The following is a 21,562-nucleotide window of genomic DNA, read 5'->3' on the forward strand; positions in this document are numbered from 1 at the left end:
GTAGAAATCACTAAGGATGCAGTGTGTGTGTGTGTGTGTGTGAGGGGTGGTGTAGAAATCACTAAGGATGCAATGTGTGTGTGTGTGTGTGTGTGTGTGTGTGAGGGGTGGTGCAGAAATCACTAAGGATGCAGTGTGTGTGTGTGTGTGTCTGAGGGGTGGTGTAGAAATCACTAAGGATGCAGTGTGTGTGTGTGTGTGTGTGAGGGGTGGTGCAGAAATCACTAAGGATGCAGTGTGTGTGTGTGTGTGTGAGGGGTGGTGCAGAAATCACTAAGGATGCAGTGTGTGTGTGTGTGTGTGTGTGTGTGAGGGGTGGTGCAGAAATCACTAAGGATGCAATGTGTGTGTGTGTGTGTGTGTGTGTGTGTGTGTGTGAGGGGTGGTGCAGAAATCACTAAGGATGCAGTGTGTGTGTGTGTGTGTGAGGGGTGGTGTAGAAATCACTAAGGATGCAATGTGTGTGTGTGTGTGTGTGTGTGTGTGTGAGGGGTGGTGCAGAAATCACTAAGGATGCAGTGTGTGTGTGTGTGTGTGAGGGGTGGTGCAGAAATCACTAAGGATGCAGTGTGTGTGTGTGTGTGTGTGTGGTGGTGCAGAAATTACTAAGGATTCTTCAACTAGCCCCAGAAGCCACCTGCCTTCCTGCTTCCTCACGTCTCCCGCGAATGTAAAATTAGCCACGTACACCTGCCTCTCATTTTCTCTGAAACAATTCTGCACAATTTTAGGGATATTCCTATTTTTAAAATGTCTGGTCCTAATTGGCTGCACCCACTCTAAAACCAATCTTGGCTTGCCTCTTTGGATCTTCCAGTTCAGGCGACAAAGGCAGAGGGTAGAGAAGACTCTACTCTTCAAGCATGTGTACCAGGTCTCTGAGGATTGAAAACCTGTTACAGTTTGTAAATTCCCACAATCAAAAATATCAGTTAGAATGCTGAAATTAATACTCCAGACTTAGGGCATTTTATACTGTACTTGAAACAGAAGTGAATTTAGCTCATCTTCCGGTCTTCCGGGCTTCAGAAGAAAAGGTTAGCAGTTCGATGATTTTCTAAGTTTCAGATAAGCAAAGGTATCAGACTACATCCTATTTCTACTTACCTTCAACAGTGTCTGGCCTAAGAGTCTTAGGCTTAGTCTGGCCAGTGTGGCTCAGTGGTTGAGTTGACCCATGCACTAAGAGGTCGCCGGTTCGATTCCTGGTCAGGACACATGCCCAGTGGGGGACATGCAGGAGGCAGCCAATCGATGTTTCTCTCTCTCATTTCCTCTCTCTCTTTAAAATCAAAAAGGGAAAAAAAAATATTTTTAAGAAATAGTCCTAGGTTTACAGTTCTCATAGCAATCCCAGGAATTTTTTTCAAGTTTTAAAATGAGTAGATCCCAGGGGTCTCTGGACTTTTCAGTGACGTTTGGCAAGAATGTGTAGTGTTCTTCACTAGAAACAGAGGTGGCAAAGGAAGAAAAGCTGGCAAGAGGCTCACTAGGCTTGGTTGTTCTCATCACACCTGTAATAACACTGTCTGCAAACACAGCATCTAAAATATCGTAAATGTTCTAATTATATTGGAGATGCCCATTCAGAGCACAGGTTTAGCAGTTTAGACTTGACTTTAAAGGGAGCCAGCGCCTTTGAATATGCTTGTTACTTCAGCAGTTTGTAAGTTTCTTTGAACCTAGGAAGTTTAGCATAATGGTCAAAGTATAATAGATTTTAACAGTCTTCACCAGGTACATATTTATTAGTTCTAGAGGCTATGCTATTCTTTGGACTTAATTAAATCAGATGGCATAAACCAGCTTTTAGATAAACTACATGGATACCCTTGATATCTATCCCCAGAAAGAAAAGAGACACACAACTTAATAGTTTAAATACACTGGAATACTTTGGTATACCAGTTTAAATATTTTGATGAATTGAACCACATTCAAAATGCTAAAAGAACTAAGTATTGACTCATTTAAGTAGAAAGTCCAGTGGGAAGGGAGGTCTCAGATTCAGAAGGCGGGAGGACAGAGTCTGGTGACTTGGCCCCCCCCCCCCCCATTTCTCCAGTGTCATCCAATGTCGGTTTCATCCTCAGGCTGGCTCTAGCCATGATTATGTGACAGCTGTCAGAGTGACAGAGGCCCAGCTCTTCCTCTCCATATCCAGAGAGCAAGCTCTGCCCAACATCCCAAGCTAGAATGCTGAGCATGTCCCTGACTGGAGCAGCTTACCTTCCATGCCCCTAATTAATGACTGTGTCCAGGGAAATAGTTATGACAACTGGCCTACACCAACCAGGGTGTGGTCTGGAGCTCGGGACAGTCATTTCCTAAGAAGGACACAGATTAGGTGGAGGACAGGTAGATATTAGTAATAAATAAATAACAGGGAAGTGAAGAAAGGATACTGGCTGTTCCATACATGAACATCAGGCCTCAAAGACAATAGTAAGCCCAACTTCACTAAAAATTACTGCTGGTATTGCTAATAAGAAAATAGTTTCCAGATCACAAACTAACAACAGCAACCACAAAATTCCAAGGCCAGTACGTTTTTTTTATTATGATTATTTTTGTGTTTGACTTAAGATGGTTGAATGATTTCATTTTCATTTATAAACATTACATTAATTCCCATGCAAAAACCCAGGACCGCCAAGGCCTGATTTCCATTGAACCTGCAAGTCTGCACATCCAAGATCAAAACCAAAACATCGTGTGACCTTTCCAACAGTAGACATCATGGTCATCCTTTGAGAGATCAGCGGGCCTGTCAAACACCACAGTTAGCAAGGAGTCCATACCAACCAGGGGCCAATGCCTTGCGGCACCTAAACCTGGCAGGAAATTCCATTCATGAAGACGGGACAGCTCTACACCAAGGCTGCTGTGCACCGACGTGTCCTGGCTCCTGCTCATTGCAAAACCTGCTTTTGAACAGGTGTGACATCTTCCATTTGGGGGTCGTGAATTCTTCCTGCCACTTTTTCTCAAAACTCTCAGTAGAAGCAAAGAGACTTTACAATAAAAAGCTCACCTCTAGAACCCCAAAAGAAATACATACAAAGACACCTATTCTATCAAGTATATATTTTCCCCAGCTTCAGGTAAAGTCACGCAGCAGGTATAAAGCTTTAAAAACTTCTCTCAGTAAGACCGGAACCAGGAATATCAAAGAGGGTGAAACAGGGGCCCATTATTAAAGGAGGACTCAACAAATGTAATGAATCATTCCACTGATTGAGAGAAATGGGCTAAATGACAAAAAAAAATGATAGCATTTCAAAGGATGTCAATTTATATTGGAAAGCACATATTGGAACTCTGACAATGGCAAATATTTCATTAGTGCAAATAACAATTATAATGGTATGTTCTTTAATAAGGTTTAAATAAGGCTTCAAATAATTAACACACGCTAAAACTACCATTTGGAAACTTAATTCTGTTTGGAAAGTTGTCAAACACACTCTCCAAACAATCCGAAGTTCTGATTTGAGGACAATTACATTCAATGAAGTTGCTCCAAAACAGAATTTGTAGCATTATCACTTTCAAAGTCGATACTGTCGGGTGGGGAGGGGAAACCATTCTGGCCTCTGGTCAGAAGAATTCAATCCGGCTGACTGACCACGCAGTTCCCAGGTTCAGATGCTCTCAAATATCTGTAGTGATGCTCTCATTTAAAAAATAAAGACAAGTAAAAAAACAAAAAAATAATAAGAGTTCCTACTGTGTCAGAAAGAGGTCTGCTTCCCCATCCCCATTAACAAATTTGCACAAAGTGTGAAACTGAGAAAAGTAAGAAAATTCATGGGCATCTTTGTCTATGGCTCAAGTTCTCCTTAAAAAACAACAACAAACCTACGTGACAGTAACTATAAAAAGTAAACGAAACCAAAGGCAGAACATGAAATCGGAATACACTGTTTCAGAGCCTGCACCACCCTGCAGAAACAGCAGGCTTCAGATGTGTTAACAGATCCAACCTCGGCTGGATGTGTAAAAAACGGAAAGACAGTGGCACGAACCACAGGACACATGATACAAGTTTTAGAACCGGGGGGGCAAAAAAAAAAAGGCAGCAAATGCTCAGAAAAATTTATCATCAATTCTGAAATGGGGCCTCGTGACATCATCGGGGTTAATAAAGACAGAAATGGATTTCCCCGGGTTCTCAGTCACCAGCTGCTGCAGTTTTTTGGCTAAACGGTCGTCAGGCTGGTTGGGGTCCCCGCCGTCCGACTGCGGGGAGGGGATGCTGGTGGTGCTCCCGCGCCTCTGCAGCTCCAGCGTCAGCCGGTTGGCGGCCTTGACGTGCTCGATGGCCGTGCGCAAGTGCTCTGCGGGGTCGGAGCGGACGGAGGACAGCTTCCGCGCCTGGAGCATGACGGTCTCCTCGGACAGGTGCTCCAGCATGTTGCACTGAGGGATGAAGTAATTGGGGCACATCTTGTTGACCAGGCAGTGTTGCAGGTCATCGATGAGGCCCAGCAAAAAGTGGGCTGCATAGTCTTCTTGAGCCAAGTAGTTGGCAGGAAGTCTGTCGCAGGCCCAGAGCATCATGCTCCGCAGGTGGTAGGGGCTGATGGCCTTGGGCCGGGACAGAAGTTTGATGATGATGGCTTTGCAGGCCTGGTAGGCCTGCATGAGGCTGCTAGAGATGCACTTCTTCAACTGCACCTCGCTCCTGGCAAAGGACAGTCGCCATTCATTATCCTTCTTACCCTTGTAGGAGCAAGCAGGCACCAGGTAAAACCCACTAATGACCTCTTCCTCAGTGATCTTCCCATCCCAAAAGTGGTTCTCCATGAGCCAGCTCTGGGCTACCGCAGGCCAGCCTTTGAAAGACACCACAGGGACAATATCGTACAACATGCGACTGCTCCCCACACCCAGGATGATGGAGATGATGGTCCCGTTCTTTTCTACCTTCTCCACCTTCGGCATCCCTCGCTGGGGTTTCTTCTGGATCTCTGACAGGACGATGCTGATGGAGTCGTAGAACCAGTCGGCCACTTTGGTGGGGGAGAAGAAGTAGTTGGTGGCACCATTGATGTGATCCACGATGGTGCAGCAGTCTTTCCATTTACTGATTGTCCCCTCGTCAAAGAGCCGGAGGCTCAGCCACGAGTGGCACAAGGCTGAGTGGCGCATATCGAGCGTCACAGGCTGATTACGGTCATGCAGCTTAAGGGCTGGCACCAGAAGGGTAAAGTCCATATCATAGTCGGTCCCCCGGGCATAAATATTAAGCTCGTCTAAGTCCAGATCCACCACGCCTTCCCGGACTCCTCCAGAGAGCAACAGGTACTCATTGGCCACTGGGAGTTTTTGGTCCAGCTTCTGCACCATTCCTAGAAGCAGAAAGAGAAAGTCCCATTACAGGGAGCACAGACACAAGAGTCGTAGGCATCAACACAGAATGTACGGAGCCTCCAAACCACTACTCGTTATCAGTACAAAACCAGACCTCAGGCTCCTGCACAGACCCAGCTGGAACCCACCCTTCCCCAAGGGGGAGAATTATGACAGATGTTTCTCTCTCAGTGACAGCAGTATCACTTCCTTTTAGTAAGGCAGGCTCCCTCCCCGAGGCTCTCCCTGCCTGAACTGGTCCTCGACACCAGCAGAAGCTGACGGTGCAGAGGCACTGGGTGAGCAAGGCTGCTGACGCATAAGCGTTAGTCAAGACAGCGGCACTGGACCGCACGAGCCGTCCCTGGTTCTTGGCTTCAGACATGCACCAACATCAACAAAAATCCAGCTTCTCTTAAGAAAATCCTTAAGAGGGGAAAAAGGATTAGCTTTGTTAAGTGCCAACTCTTGAGCCTCCTTTTATATCCTGATACCCTGTGTGAGGAAATGGGACATAACCACTAGGCACGTCCTCTTCATACTGAAACACAAAGACTGTCTTCAAGAAAAGCACTGGTGCCCTGGCTGGGTAGCTCAGATGGCTACAGCGACGTCTCAGTAACGCCAAGGTTGTGGGTTCAGTCCCTGGTCAGGACACATACAAGAATCAACCAAGGGATGCATCTGTGGAACAACACATCAACGTTTCTCTCTCTCTCCCTCCTGTCCTCTCTATATTTAAAATGCAACTGAAAAAGAAAAAGAAAGCCCAGCTAGTTTGGCTCAGTGGTTGAGTGTCAACCCATATACTAAGAGGCTGTTGGTTCGGATCCCGGTCAGGGCACATGCCCAGGTTGTGGGCCCAATCCCCAGTCGGGGGCGTGCAGGAGGCAGCCAGTCAGTGTTCTCTCTCATCGACATTTCTCTCTCTCTCTCTCCCTCTCCAAAATAAATTAAAAAAAAAAAAAATGTTTTAAAATGAAAAGTACCCATGTGACTCTGAGCTGTGAACTAAATTAGATGCTCTGCTTAGAGAACAGCATTTTTACTTTAAAAATCAATTGATAAGCCCTGGCCGGTTTGGCTCAGCGGTTAGAGCATCGGCCTGCGGTCCGGAGAGACCTGGGTTCGGTTCCCCCTAAGGGCACGTACTTCGGTTGCAGTTTGTCCCCGGCCCTGGTTGGTCGTGCGGTGGCAGCCACTCGATGTGTCCCTATCACATTGATGTTTCTCTCTCTCTGTCTCTTTCTCTCTCTCCCTCCCACTCTAGCTGTACAAAAAATGGAAAAATGTCCTCGGGTGAGGATAAAAAAAAAAAAATCAATTGATAAAATATGGATAGTCAGATGGGTATTTGATAGACATTGTCACTAAAAAATGATTACAATGAACCTATCTTTGTGAAAACAACTGAAATATATATTGCCAATAAAAAATTGGGGTATTCAATTTAAAAAATTATTTTTTGGAAACCTATCTACACCTTGAGCTTAACATCTTCCCAAATAGTACACTTTTCTGCTGAGATGAGTGGTAATATAACACATGTGATTTTTTTAAATGATATTCTGAGCTCTTTGAGAGTGAGAACCATGTCTCCAACCTGCATGAGGCAGGACAGGGATCTGCACCCTGCAGGCACACAACCGAAGCTATGACAATGACAAATGGCTAGATGGAATTAATAGGGCTTACACATGAAATACTGAAATAAAGGCCAGCCATAAATGACTGTCCTAAGACAACTGTCCCTCCCTGCCTCCTCTGTAATATATTCACTTGTGCTTTATTATCAGACTACCAGCTTCACTCTCTGTGACTTATTTACCATTTCCCCAAAGAACTACCACAAACTACAATTCCATTATTCACTGAAATTACCTTTAATCAACGCAGTTTGTTATTCATAGGACAATCCCAATGCAAATAAATAAACCATATATATGTATTTATGCCACCACTATATTTCAGGACTTAGCACTCATTTATTAAAAAAAAAAAAGTTTTTGCTTTCATTCTTTAAAATTCTATTTTTCAAACCACATTAACCATGAAAAAGTCTTTTATTTCGTACCATTTCTTCCATACAGTTGGAATATAGCAAGCTCTCACTTTCTTTCTAAAGCAACCAATAAGTTATCCAATGTTAAAGAGTCGACAATTTATCAAAAGGAAAAGCCGGTGTACCTGATTTGTTAGGCTCTTTCTCACACAACCTGTACTATGATGAGCCGCCCAGATCCTTCTTCAATAAAAGACGGCTTGTCTCAGCTGCTGGGAGGGCCGGCAGGGTAATCCCTTAATGATGGTGCCAGCTGCAAAGAGCCACCTCAACCAAGGTCATGTCTTGTGATGGGGGTGGGGGTACACATCCCACATCTGATGAGTATGGGAGTGCCCCAGCTGAGGATACTCTGAAGGGTCCTTTGAATCCTGAGTTCCCAGGGGAGTCAGCTAAGCTGACACTGAGCCTGCAGGGAAATCCACCTTCTCCCCTGCCTGATCCCCGCTCAACCCCCGGGCCCCCGCCACAGGTGCAGAGCCCAGGCCTGCTCCTTAATACACATCCTAACTCCATTTCAGGGGCTGCTCCCTGAGGAACTCAATTGAACATACTAAAAAAAAAAAGAAAGAAAGACACTAACATACTACCCCACACAAAAACAGCCTTTACTACACATCAGCATGGAAAACACGTTCCTTTTAAAGTGTTTTTTTTTTTTGTTTTTTTTTTTATCCTCACCCGAGGACATTTTTCCATTTTTTGTTCAGGTAGAGTTGGGGGGAGAGAGAGGAACAGAGAGAGAGAGAGAAACGTCGATGTGAAAGGGACACATCGAGTGGCTGCCACCCGCACGACTGACCAGGGCCGGGGACAAACCGCAACCGAGGTACATGCCCTTAGTGGGAACCGAACCCGGGTCTCTCAGGACCGCAGGCCGACGCTCTAACCGCTGAGCCAAACCGGCCAGGGCCTTTTAAAGTGTTTTTAAAAGCCAAACATTAACAACCAGGATTTAAAAGTATGCAAACACCACGACAAAGACTCATTTCTTAATTGTCGTCATGTTTTAGTACGAATCCCATCTTCACAACGGCACAAATACTACCGCCCCAAGCTGCAGATCCGCGATGAAAGGGCAGGATCGATTTCTCAGAAGCCAGAGTGGCTGTGAAATCGTTTTCACTATTTTACAGAGTTATGTGTAGGTACCATTACTTGAAAAGAGAAATATCCTTTCATTCTAGCATTTGGAGAGCCATAAGCATAAATGGGAAAAAGAGTTAGTAATAAGATCTGAATCGACTCGAAGTGGTGGTCATTTGGGTACGACACTGTTGTTCCCTTTTAGGCATAAATAACTCAACATTCTGTACATCCTTTTGCATAGACAGGATTAAATTCGGAGTCACAGGTGAGAAAAAGTTAAAGCTCCCTTCTGCCCTCTGCTGGATTAAAGAAGGTATATTTTCCTACTTATTCTACACAAGCCGACTCCCCTTTCCTCCCAATCTCCCCTTATGCACCCAGGTAAAATGTGGGCCCTTCTTTCAAAAAAGCCGTATCAAGCACTTGGCTAAACGCTAACATTGAGGAGTCAGGGTAATTTTGGACATTTCTTATTCCCTTAAAGTGCAGAGAGAAGTTTGGCAGCAAACAGAGTATGGCTGAGGCTCATTTGCTAAGCCCCTGGAAGTTAGAAACCAAGTCCCTAAGGCCACATCAGTTCTGGAGGCTAATCCTGGGCGACATCCCCATGTGCACTGACTCTGCCAGAGCCCATTAGTCTGCAGTTTTATGGTTTCGTAACACACACTGGAGCCTTCCCCAGCGTTCCACAAACTCAAGTGCCCGGCTCGAAAACTTTCCTGGGCCAAATTTAAGTGAAAATGAGCTGACATCAGCCATCACAGCAGATGAGCGGCCATGCAGCTAAAACACAACCTGGGGTTGGGAGGGAAAAGGAGGAGGGAAAATTCAGATGTACACTTTGGCTGTAGGCATCAGTTCTAGCAAGTGCCACCTCTGAACTAATCCAAGGATCTTTGTGCATTTGCAGGAGGGTAAGATCAAGTGACTCAGCTGTTTAGCTCTTAGTAAATTATCCAACAAAAGGAAGAAGCTTGTTAGCAGCAAAGGAAGAGGGATGGAGGAAGAGCTTATTCTCTTTCTTTTTATGGAAGCGTTTAGCATATGTCTGCTCTTAAACCACAAAGTAAAACGGCCTCAATTCCTGTAATTAATTCCTCGATTTCAGTTTATGTCATAGTTTCTACTTAAGAAGGCCTTAATGTTACTGGGGCCTTGAGTTGAAGGGATGAGTTCCCGGTCATCCACTGGGTTCTTTGCTGATTATCTTTAGAATATAAAGTACAAAATGGAACTCTGTCCCTCACTCCCTTATAGTCTAGTGAATAAAACCTTAGCACATTCCACTGAATTCAAATTACTAACCTCCACTTCTCAAACACAGAATGCCAGATTATTAAAGACAGAGCACAAGAACTAAGCATCATTTGAAATCAGGCAGGTAGCTTAATAAATACTGAGTAGTTAAGTGAAATTAGTACCTGTACAGATTCCTTAAAAGAAACTGTTACTTATGGTGAGGGGAGAAAAACCTATCAAAGGAGTAAAACTTTATGTCTTGTAATTAAAGCCACAGAACCAGATACATTTTATTTCTCTATATACCTTTGACCATGTACAGTATATAAAAAAGATTTCTATGTAGCTAAAAGAGACCTGAATATCTCAACAGTATTTGTTGTTCTATAAGAAAGTGTTCTTTCTTTTGCCCCAACGTGTGGCACACCAGGAACAGCGCCTTTTTATAGCAGTGATTCTTCATGGGAGGAAGGTACAGAATGGGACCTTGTTGACAAAGTCCTTCTGTGATTCTAATACATCCCCTAGGGGAGCAATTTCCTTGGTTGTTAATAAACAGTACAAAACCTTCCCATAAAAAGATTACGATGTATGATGCAAAGGGGTAAACATTTTTGCCCAGCTTCCTTGACGTTCTAAGAAGAACACATGGCCACCTTCTTCTAAAAAAGTCACCCATCTATGGGATTTTTAATGTCCTCAAGTTGAGGACTATTTTAACATTTCCCTCATTCATGACCAGAAATCATATGTAGGAGGTTCCTCATTTTATAGGTGAAAATAAAAACAACAACAATAAACATGAGATTCAAAGAGGAAAAATAACAAATTCAAGGTCACACAGCCCTAGTGATTAACAGCTTTGTCTTATTTCCACATTTGTGAAAGGTCAAGATGCCACATACTTACTGTTCTCCCTGAGATAATGACCCAAGGTGCCCCGAGCGCAGAGAGGCTCCGCAGGGTAGTAGCAGAGGTCTCAAGGCAAAGTGCCAGCTTCGTGCTTTCGCTGGTCAAAGCTGTAGTGTGTCCTTGGACAGGCAGCAGAATCTGTCTGACCATCCGCATTTGCTATGAGAAGGAATGGACCTGACCTGGCTTGCAAGAAGCTATGTATTCCCAAATAAATATACCACCGGACACAGAAAATACAGGAGACAGACACCAGTAGCGCTTCTCAGCTTCTCAATAATCTGCTGAAGGATCATTAATAATAGTTATAGCAATATGGTTTATAAATCAAAGAGTAATTTCCGAGATAACTGCATGTTATTTTATTTCAATCTTTTAGAAAACTAATTCGTTCACATATGGTAATGACCTGTTGACCAAATTATGCGTCGTAACAGAACTGATTCAAAAGATGCCTCCGCCAAGAAGTCTTCCTTGATCTTTTCTCATTTTGACACTAATATGTATGCAAGGGCATTGGAGTCAGTGTAACACAGGCTTGGGCTTGAACTCTAGGTTTGTCATTTACTGCTTAAGTAAGAGTGAGATATTATTTAACCTCTTTGTTGTTGTTTTTTTTGTTTTTTGTTGTTTTTTTTTAATCCTCACCCGAGGATATTTTTTCCATTTTTTTTGTACAGATAGAGTGGGAAGGAGAGAGAGAGAGAAACATCGACGTGAAGGGACACATCGAGTGGCTGCCACCCGCACGACCAACCAAGGCTGGGGACAAACTGCAACCGAAGTACGTGCCCTTAGCGGGAACCGAACCCGGGTCTCTCCGGACCGCAGGCCGACGCTCTAACCGCTGAGCCAAACTGGCCAGGGCTATTTAACCTCTTTGAACTTCTGATTCCTCATCTAGTCAAAACAAACAAAAAGTCCATAAACGTGCCCTTTTAGGGTTGGTATGAAACGTCTACGCACGTAGTAGGTATTTCATTTTCCCATATGTTCTTCCTTTTCTCCACCATCTATGATACTGGATTAGCTAAATAACAGCTATTCCCCACAGCTTTTTTGGAAGATTTACCTGCACGAGATAATCTACCTAAAGCCTCTAGCGCACGTAGGGCATACAGCACATGAGATGAAGGGAAACGGATGGGCATGCTCTCCCCTGGCTGTCCCGGCCTGCTGCTGGCCTGGGCACGCCAGCTGTGCTGGGCACACCAGCTGTGCTGGGCACCACGGCAGGAGGCAGGCTGGGCGCCAGATGTCCCGTTCCCTCAGGATCACAGCCCTGTGGAAAGGACAACTGTCCACCTCTGTGACGGGCCTTCATCTGAATTCTTACACTGGCACATTCTACACCTATTACTGCTGTACTCATGACTTATTTTCCCTCCTAAATGAGATGACGATATAAACCATTTGGCACAGTAACTGGCAAAGAGGCTCGGCAAATGAAAGATACAATCATAGTCAATAGCCTGTAAGTCCGGGTGGTCAAGGTTTATTACCGCAGTGAAAACAGTCCTCAGGTTTACAAGGTAACTGCCTGTTGAATGTCTTGTTTGTTGCCGTCAACTCAAATACGCTTTAACCAGAACCCCAGGATCATGGAATTTGCTACAGGACATAATATAAAATATAGTCGTCGTATGTCTAAAAAAACCCCTTACCAATAATCCAAAAGTTGAGTCGAGAAAAAAGCCTGGTTTTTCAATACTTTCATTCTTATAAGTTTAACTCACGTTCTGAAAATTGGCGGGCTTTGCTGAAGTCTAAGCTCTTCTGCAGAGAGTGCACGTGAGTTAGGCCTGGCTTCAAGTCCAATCCGCGCGTGGCCAATGGAATTAACCACCCTGGGCTTCAGTTTCCGTAAGTAAAGTTGGGGAATAACAACGAGAAGCTGGCTGGGCGTCCACAAGAACGAACGGAGAACAGGCTCCGCACATCACTCAGGGTGTGCCGGCGCTCACCTGGTCGTCGGTAAATGCAGGGTTCTGGGCACACGTGTTATCAACATATTTCCCCACCCCTAAGTCTTGCCCTTGCCTTTCTTTTTAGTTCTTACAATATTTAAGAAGGTCATGGGCTCTGCCAATGGGAACTTAACGTGAAGACGCAAAGGGGGGTCTCATTGGCCCCGCAGCCGTGGCAAGGCACGAGAGCTGGAACTTCCCTTCACAAGAGGAGTGCTCACTTTAGAAGGCTCATTCTTGACAGATACAAACAATAGCAAGTGAAAGGCAAGAGTAATGCCCCAAAGGCATCCAATGTCTGCATAAGGGTACAGGAATGCATCAGTGATGACCGGATTACCTCCTTCTGATCCTCAGCAGCAATCACCTTGTGATGGGGATGTTTGGAACCAAGTCAGCTGCATCCCAGTCGCCTCTACCCATGACCCAGCCAGTGTGGTGTACGTTTACATTCCTTTCACATTTGATGATGTATATACACCACTCTCACAGGTCAACAAAATTAATAATAATTCTGTAGTAGAATAGACTTCACTTGATTTTACCGTTTCCTCGTGCATGTGAAGACATGACTATGCTTCAGGTGTGTGTGGAGGAGGCACTGTGGCTGCCCTGCCCTGCATCCCAGCCTGCCCTTGACCTCACTTGCAGCTTCGGTAGGTGGTTTCCTGCCAGCTGGCAGCATCCCTCCTCAAGGCCAGTGACTGTGCCGCAGGAGCTACATGCAGGGGAGTCAGTGCAGGAGGACTGACATCACCGAGGGCAACCCTCAACCAACAGAGGACAGGAAGCAGGGGGCAAACACCCCAGCTCTCCAGACTCTTGTGGAAACATTCTGGAAAGAGAGGGGATGAAAATTCTAAGATGGGTTGTATAGAACTTCCCGGGGGTCTGCACACTCAGCTCATTAACAGATCCTTTATTGACTTTCCTTGCTTCTCTGTTTCAAAGGCTCTGCTCACTCATGTGTGCTTAGTATCACCTCCCAAATGAACTACCACACCAAGGTGGTTCTCATTTCTAAAACTGTGAGTGTGTGTGTGTGTGTAGCAGTGCCAGACAGGCTCATCTCTGCCAATAATTCTGGATGAAGTCACATCTCAGACGTATAACTGGCCATAAGAACTAAGCATAAGCCGATGATACCGAATTACTCGCTCTTTCCCATATCAAGTCACAGATCTAGCGCGTGAATCTTACAAAACCAGATGTGAGCCCTGCTCTCAAAAAGCGCTCATCAGTCTCCTCCGAGCAGCAACCGTGTCTTCCTGTGCACTTACAGTTAGCACCTTGTCTATTCATTTTTTGCTTTGTTGATAACCCCATTCTTCTCATTTCCCAAAGAACGTTCTAAAACACTTCCAGTTCGGGAGAACTTTGAAGAGATGTAAATTCACACATCACTTAGAGACAGGCATTTCTTCCCCAAACTACAAAGATAACAATGGGGAGCAAGGTTGGAGGAGAAAAAGCGACAACACAGGTGAGCCCCGCTTCCCAGTTAGCAGGAACCAACCTTCAGAGTTCAGCGCTGTTCAGATGGACCCTCGCCATTCCGATGTTAGTGGCAAGACATATACAAAGACCAAAATACCATTTCTCGTCTAGCCCGTTTGAGATGATTCTGCTCATTTCTCTGAATTGTACAGGAAAAAAAATCCAAATGCTGTATTTAGTGTCTCCATTCAATGAGCTCTGTCCCAACTTTCTTTGGCGGAGTGCTTAGACCAAGTCCCATTAGTATTTATGGGCCTGCCAGTGTCCCTCTGCCTGATGACCTGTGGACTCTCTCCAAACTAACACAATATGAAGTCAGTTGAAGGAATGAATGAAGGTAGAGCCTAAAGAGAGCCTACAGGAGTGTCCGGAATGAAAACTGTCAAGGTGATATACTCGAGTTAACAGAGGCAGTGTGACACTGTCATTTCCAGACATGATGAGAAACTTCGAGCCACTCCATCTGCAAGCAAGGAAATCCTGTTACATACTCAGACGAGATGGGAGGGAAAAGCCAGGAGCCTGTTCATGGGCTGACCATAAACTTTATGGTAAATGCACAAAGGCATCTCCTCCTATTCACTGAGAATAATTTAACTCTAGGACATTTCCCAAAGCAGCAATTTCAGTCAACAATCACAGCCGGAGACTAGGGGAAAAATGACTATATAATTATAGTGTGATCTAAGATGAAAGTCTAATGCCGATTTCTTTAAAAAGGATTACGACGGTGCATTCTTCCTTTGATGTGCAAGGACAGTCAAGATTCCGTCTTACTAAGCAATTCCCAAGAAGGGCCAGTAGATGGCACCCTCACCCCACTCATTTACTGAGAGATTCTAGCAGGGCTCCAAAGTCATAAAAGAGTTAAAGCTGTACTAAAAGCATCACCCCAGGGCCTATTTGCCCCCAGGTACCACCAGTGACTCAAGGCTTTGCCTTTGGTCTCCTTTGGGAAATCTAGTACCTCAGGAGCTGACAGGCTCCATCTAGGTTGAACCAAGACTGAAAGCGGCTTTTTCTGGGCAGGCAATGTGGTTGACAACTGATTCTCGAGGTGTACTGAAGACCTTGTCACAAGACACAGTTTCAGCTCTCTCATTTGCTGCAGCTGAGATGGAAACACATACACATGGACACACACGCGCGTGCGCGCACACACACACACACACCGTGAATAAAGCTTCAGGTGCCAGGAATAAGGGAGAGAAAATGCAGAAGAAATAGTCCCTGATGTTAGGATGATGAGGCACTACTGTTTCTGCAAAACTGTTTGATTCTGACTGCAAATAAATGTAACAGAAGATTTCAGGAGCCAAGATGATTAAAAGGAAATTGATTTTTTTAACCTGACTTCAATCAATAAACTCAAAACAAACATTGCTTTACATTGTACGATGCTTTGCAGTTCGCAGAGAATGGCCACGGTCATTTTCTCACTTGTTCCCAGCAGTGATTCTGTGAAGAGCATGATGGTTCTCACTGCACAGATGTGAAAACCGAGGCTCTCGGCAGCTGACTAGCTCACGTAAGTGCACAAAACAGCCACATAGTTCTTTGGCTTAACCTAGACTGAAGACTAGTCTGACCACACACTGTTATTTTGGAGGAAGGAAGCTTATCACTTGGATGCTTTACCAGGTGATTATTTGTTTTCTGCAGGGTGGGCAGAAAGGGCAAGAAAGGACTCAAAATGCCAACTGCTCTGCCAGGGGCCATCTGGAGATAGTACATCGAGAGGTCTCAGTTATGCCTACAATGACTGGGTTACTGATAAGACGGCCCTTTTTCCTTATCTACTCCGGCAAAATAAACACATACCATTCCTAGAAAATAATGTGTTTTTAAGTGTCAAATCAACAGTTATTATTGCTGTAATGCCTAATATATTAATCATGATAACCTATATCGTCCTTATTTCATTTAAATAAATTATTTCAAACACTAATATCCTCAATCAAATTCCTTAACAAGTAGTAACATCCAAAAATGCTGCTGTTTCAAGAAATAACTCTGTTAAGAAGTTGCACAAGTTTTTCCATTGTATGAAGCTGGAATGTTCCCCAAAACATTTCAGATGAGTAAAGCTACACCCATACCCAAAATTTAAGGGCTAAGGGAGCAAATAAATGTTTCCAAGGAAAATAGACAAAGAAACAAGTACTGGCAGCCGGAGAGACGGATGAAGAGCAGAATGGCCTTGTGAGCCAGAACTCTCTACCTGATCATTGCTTTCAACGTCCAGGTAAAAGCACTTCATTGTTTGAGCTAGAAAATGTTCACATCAAAAGAAATCAGACTTGAAGAACAGAATCAAAGCCCTGTGGGGAGCTGAAATCTGCAGTTTAAAAGCACGAGTAGAGGGTTTGAAAGAGGGACAGATCACGGGACTCTTTAAGTCCACGCCTGCACCACAGGGAAGGAGAGTCAGAGAGAAAGTCAAAAAGTGGGTCTCTTCACGCTGATGCGGGAAATGGGGGTTTTGAGAGATGGCTTCTTTCTCCACCTTTTTCTCCAACCATCAAAAAATGGAGCAACAATCAGTAGTTTGGGGGTAAAGATGGCAACTCAATGTTCTAAGCCAGAAAGTGTGAACTGAAATGGTGCCTAGTTTTTGTTTTGTTTTTCACTTGATAGTGTTGAAGGATGTTGTTTGAATCAGTTGCCAATTCTGTAACTCTTGGACTCCGGGGGATGAAGTTTAAGTTGTATGAGTATACCTCCCGCCCCGCCCCCACCCCTAAGCGCAGATCACTGGCTTCAAGGTTATGTACTCCAGCTGTCATGGTCCAGACCAGGTTGCTGAAGCCCAAAAGTCAAAGGTGACACAGGGGCTGAGAACAGAACCCAAAATCCTGATCCCCAATTCGGGGTTCTTTCCATTCCCCCTGCCTATAACCAACAGTCTCTAACCAAGAGGTCTGTGGAAAATACAGGTCCCATATCCCACCCCAAAAAGACCAAAGCATCACCTCCAAGGAGACATGTGTTTTAAACCAGCAATATGAATGCATTTAAAGTTTGAGACTGCCTGCTCCCTCCTCAGTTTCAAAGGAGAAAGTGATATGGCATGGACACAAGACAGGCCAGGCTGGCCGAGAAGAGGGCAGGACCGCCCGACAGTAAATCTCCAAACTCTTCAAGAGCTGCGATCACCTATCCTTCAAATCAGGAAAGACAGCTTCGGCAGAACTTTCAGTGACATGACAGTACATTGAAATTCAGGAAAGATAAGACATCTCTCCTCACAACGGGAGACAGATTAATAGCCCCACCTCCCAGCTATTTATTTTGCTCTGAAGGAAAAAGATCTATGTCTTGCTCTGGACATTTTCTCACACCTCCTATCTCCTTCCACCCAGCAAATCGTGGCTGATTTTTGTCCTCTATTCCATCGGAAACTTGGACAATGCAATAGTATAATCAACCAAGACACCTTAAGGGCTCCTGGCACACAGCACCCCTCACCTGGGAGCACACATGTGGGCCAGCACCCGCTGCAGCACCCACTTGGCAGTCAAGCGAGAAACCTGTGGTGATGGGCACAACAGCAGCTCAGTCCTTGAAACCGAAGATCACGTGGTTTGAGAAGTCGTGTACAGTTTCCAAAGCTATCAACTGTCCTGGAAGCGAACTGAGGTCTGATGGATTAAATACAGACACCCGCATTCAGAGTCCCTTCCAAAAATCCATCAGATTAGGTTTTATACATAAGCAAGAATAAATGGCAACATTCTCTTAAAAGAGGGCACTTGTGAGAAAGGTCATTCAAGGACTCCAACCCAACTGCAGTGTTGAATTTGAGATGCAGAAATCCCATATTTAAGATAGCGGCAAAAAAATGGCATTTGTGCACAGACCCAATTCAGAGGGAAAATTCTGTAATTCCATTAAAACAGGGAGGGGATGGTTTGGAGAGAAACCCTCCAACAAACCTGTATCCAAGTTTTCAGTGATTCCACTAGAGGGCGTGCCTTCCTAATTTTTCTTTTCAGCTGTGGAGCAGGCTCTAACCAAGAGTAAGGAGAGGGAAAAGGCCCGTAGGTTGGATAAATATTTTTTTAATTTATACCTGGTCTTACTGATACGCTTTCAAAGTGAGTTAGAGGTGAATCTGGGTTTCTTCTCACTGATGAAACCCGAAGGTCACTGCTGTTGGCAGCAGTTCCATTGAAACAGTGGGGGTCATACATCCACTGATAAAACCCCACAGCTTTGGGGTGGAAAGACACCCTGAGAGAGAACGTGGATAATGTGAGGGAGAGATTACAAATTCAGGATACAGATAAGCTTGAATGCGAACCCCTGCTGCATGGTTTCTTAAAACTTTAGTTTCCTAATTTTTGTTGTTTTCATCCTCACCCAAGGATATCTTCATTGACTTTTAGACAGAGTGGAAGGAAGGGAGGGGGAGAGAGAGAGAAACATCAATGTGAGAGAGACACATTGATTGGCTGCCTCCTGCACAATCCTGACTGGGGCTGGGGATTGAATCTGCAAACCAGGTACATGCCCTTGACCAGGAATCGAACCCAAGACCCTTTGGTTTATGGGTCAACTCTCTAACCACTGAGCCAAACCAAATCGGCCAGTGCAAGTCTAATTTTTTTTTTTAGATGAGGATAATACTACCTCTTTCACAAGGCTATTATAAGACGTGGTTGAAACAGGTACAGAAAACTTCCAATACAGTTTCTGGGACTTTACAGATGTTGAGAAACTGTATTTTGTTTTTAAAACACATTCTGTTCACACTTCTCTAGGTCAGTTAATAACACTGGTTTTTATCTTGCAACTTGGGTATGTGACTTTTTTTTTAAAGAAATGGTCCAGTATCTATCTATCTATCTATCTCTCCAGCCACCTCCCCTCTCTCCCTTCTGGGTTTATTTCCCTTCGGTTTCACCGTGCTCCGTGCTTTTTAAGTGACCAGTAGTAAGGTGGCTGAAAGAATGAGCTTAATGACAGGACCCACTTTTAATGAAGATCACAACCAAGCACCTGCGTGGAGCAGTGACAAAGAGGGAGAAGGGGAGGCAGGGAAATAGGAGAAAAAGAAAAAGGCAGATGCACCGATTTTTACGGTCAGTTTTATAATACCATCTTTCCTGTTCTCTGATCACTCTGCTATACAAGCAAAACCTGGTGAAATCCTGGAGAGCGAATAGATTCCACCTGGTTAGCACAGTGGTTCTCTAACTAACATGCAGAATCACCGGGAGAAATGGTTACAACAGACTGCTGGGCCCCCAACGTGTCTGATTCAGTGGGTCTGGGGGGCCTGAGAATGTGCATTTCTCAGAAGTCCCCAAGGACGGTGATGCTGCTGGTCCAGGACCACACTCTGGTTTAATGCAGCCGCAGAGCTGACAATTCAGCGGTGGGGAAGAAGACGGAGTCAGAAGGAGACCCCGACTCTAGTCCTGATCTTCCATTTATTCACCGTGTGACAGGGAAGGTCACACCTGTCATGCCTCCATTTGCTTACCTGTAAAGAGCAACAATGTCTGTCTACCAATGAGGTCATATGAGGGTTAAAAGAGGAAATGGGTAGCTTAAAACTTTGAAAAATTAGAAAATGCTCTCTAAGAACAAAGCCTCATGATCACCGATTCCAAACAGCCAATGCTAGTTCATCTGATTCGTCAACTTGTCCGCATCAGGGGTGCCCAGATTCCTGGTCAAGTATTTCTGGGTGTGTCTGGGGGCGTGTTTCTGGGTGAGACCAGCATTTGAATTGGGGGACTCCCGAGTGCAGGTGGGCATCACCCAATCCCTGGAGGGCCTGAATGAAACAAAAGGCAGAGGAACAAGGAACTTGCCCCCACTTTTTCCTGCCTCGCTGCTTCAGCTGGGTCATCTCATCTCATCGTCTCTCTTGCCCTCAGACTGGGACTCACACCATTGGCTCCCTGGTTCTAGGGCCTCTGGACTCAGACTGAGTGACAGCACGGGCCCTCCTGGTCCCCAGCCTGCAGACAGCAGGCAGTGGGACAGCTCAGCCTCCATAATTTCATGAGCGAATCCTCATAATAAATCTCCTTTTATGTCCCATTGCTTCTGTCTCTCTTGAGAACTCTAATACAAAGAAATGACTTACAAGATTTTCTCAAGTGACAGTCCTAGGTTCTGGTTTGGGTTTTGCCTCTGACTTACCCTGGACACACACTGGACCTTTTTGGGCCACCGTTGTACATCTAGCAAAGGGTTTAGAGATCAGATTTCCCAGGCCTTTCAAATTTAAAAGTGCTGTGGTCCCATGATCAGAACATGACCAGGGACGGAAGCTCAGGTGGGCAAGTCTGTCAACAACACCCTCTCCCCTCCCAGAATGAGGGCGACCTCTTTTACCTTCTGCATGGATCACCCCGCAGTAACCTAAGGGCCACAAGCTTTGTCCACGTCAGTACAGACCCATCACAGAACCCAGGGCGCTGTGGGCCCTGCCAGCCCTCAGCATGAGCTCTCAAATATTCCAAAACCAAGCTCCATGTTGCCTCTCGTAAGCAAAGACAGTAAATCTGCCATCTCGAGACAGGTACTCCAAGAGCCCTACCCATCGATTCAGTTGATAGACGCTCGAGATTCTGTCCCTGCCACGCCTGTTGCGCTGTGCCCTCCCCACACCTCCCGCTGCCACTGCGTCACTGTCCCAGCTGAGCTCAGGCCCTCAGGCCTCGCAAAGGGACACCGGAACACCTCCTGATTGGACTCGACTCCCCTGCTCATCACCCAGCAGAAGCGGCCAAAGGAGGCTCCTGACAGCAGAACTCAAATCACATCACCCGCCGGCTCAGCATCCTTTGATGGTACCCCGATCCCTGGTCAAGGCCCCCCACACTCGCAGCCAACCACCGTTTCAACCTTTACTTACATGTCCCACGGAGAGCCCCACACTATGCTGGTTCCCCAGATATGCCCTTGTGTTCTGGTCCCCAACCTTTGCACACCTGCATGTTTTGCCCTCCTTCCTCGCCTGGTGAAATCCTGCTCCACCTAAAGCCTTTTGCCTCGTAACTCTCCATAGTCGGACACATTCGTCCTGACCCACCTGATGGGAGATTTGCGGTGCGACCTGTACTGCAGACATTCCCATGTCTCACAGGGAACCTGAGCTTTTTCAGGAGCGGGGTGCAGCCTAGCTCAGTGTCCCCTGGGCTCTCTGGGTGCAGCTGCAGAGACCTGGGACAGTCTCTCCTGGCACAGAACGTGATGCGGCACCGTGAGCTGGCTTGTACAGAACCGGCAAACAGCGGGGTGGTGTCAGCACAACACAAGTAGTGTCAGTTCCTGTGCAGCTTGCAGAGTGGTAACTTGTACAGCCAGGGAACGGCAAGCGCCCCAAACGCCTCCATCACCGCACCTGCAGGAGGGCGCTGGCCTCCCTCCTGGCTCAGACGGAAACGCTGGATTTTGCTTTTTATTGCGTATTTGTTTATCA

At 45.5% G+C, this 21,562-nt stretch overlaps 1 protein-coding gene across 1 annotated transcript in view; it reads right to left on the reverse strand.

Annotated features, from left to right (window-relative positions):
- Positions 1 to 2,598: 2,598 nt before the first annotated feature.
- MB21D2 (Mab-21 domain containing 2) overlaps positions 2,599 to 21,562 on the reverse strand; it is a 70,203-nt gene continuing 51,239 nt past the window's right edge. The window contains exon 2 of the mRNA XM_036242965.1: positions 2,599 to 5,354. Within this exon, the coding sequence (XP_036098858.1) occupies positions 4,090 to 5,352 (1,263 nt within the window). The 5' untranslated portion in view covers positions 5,353 to 5,354 and the 3' untranslated portion in view covers positions 2,599 to 4,089. The remainder of the gene's footprint in view (positions 5,355 to 21,562) is intronic.

The sequence above is a fragment of the Molossus molossus genome, unplaced genomic scaffold (genome assembly GCF_014108415.1).
Source record: "Molossus molossus isolate mMolMol1 unplaced genomic scaffold, mMolMol1.p scaffold_m16_p_5, whole genome shotgun sequence".
Taxonomy (NCBI): Eukaryota; Metazoa; Chordata; class Mammalia; order Chiroptera; family Molossidae; genus Molossus; species Molossus molossus.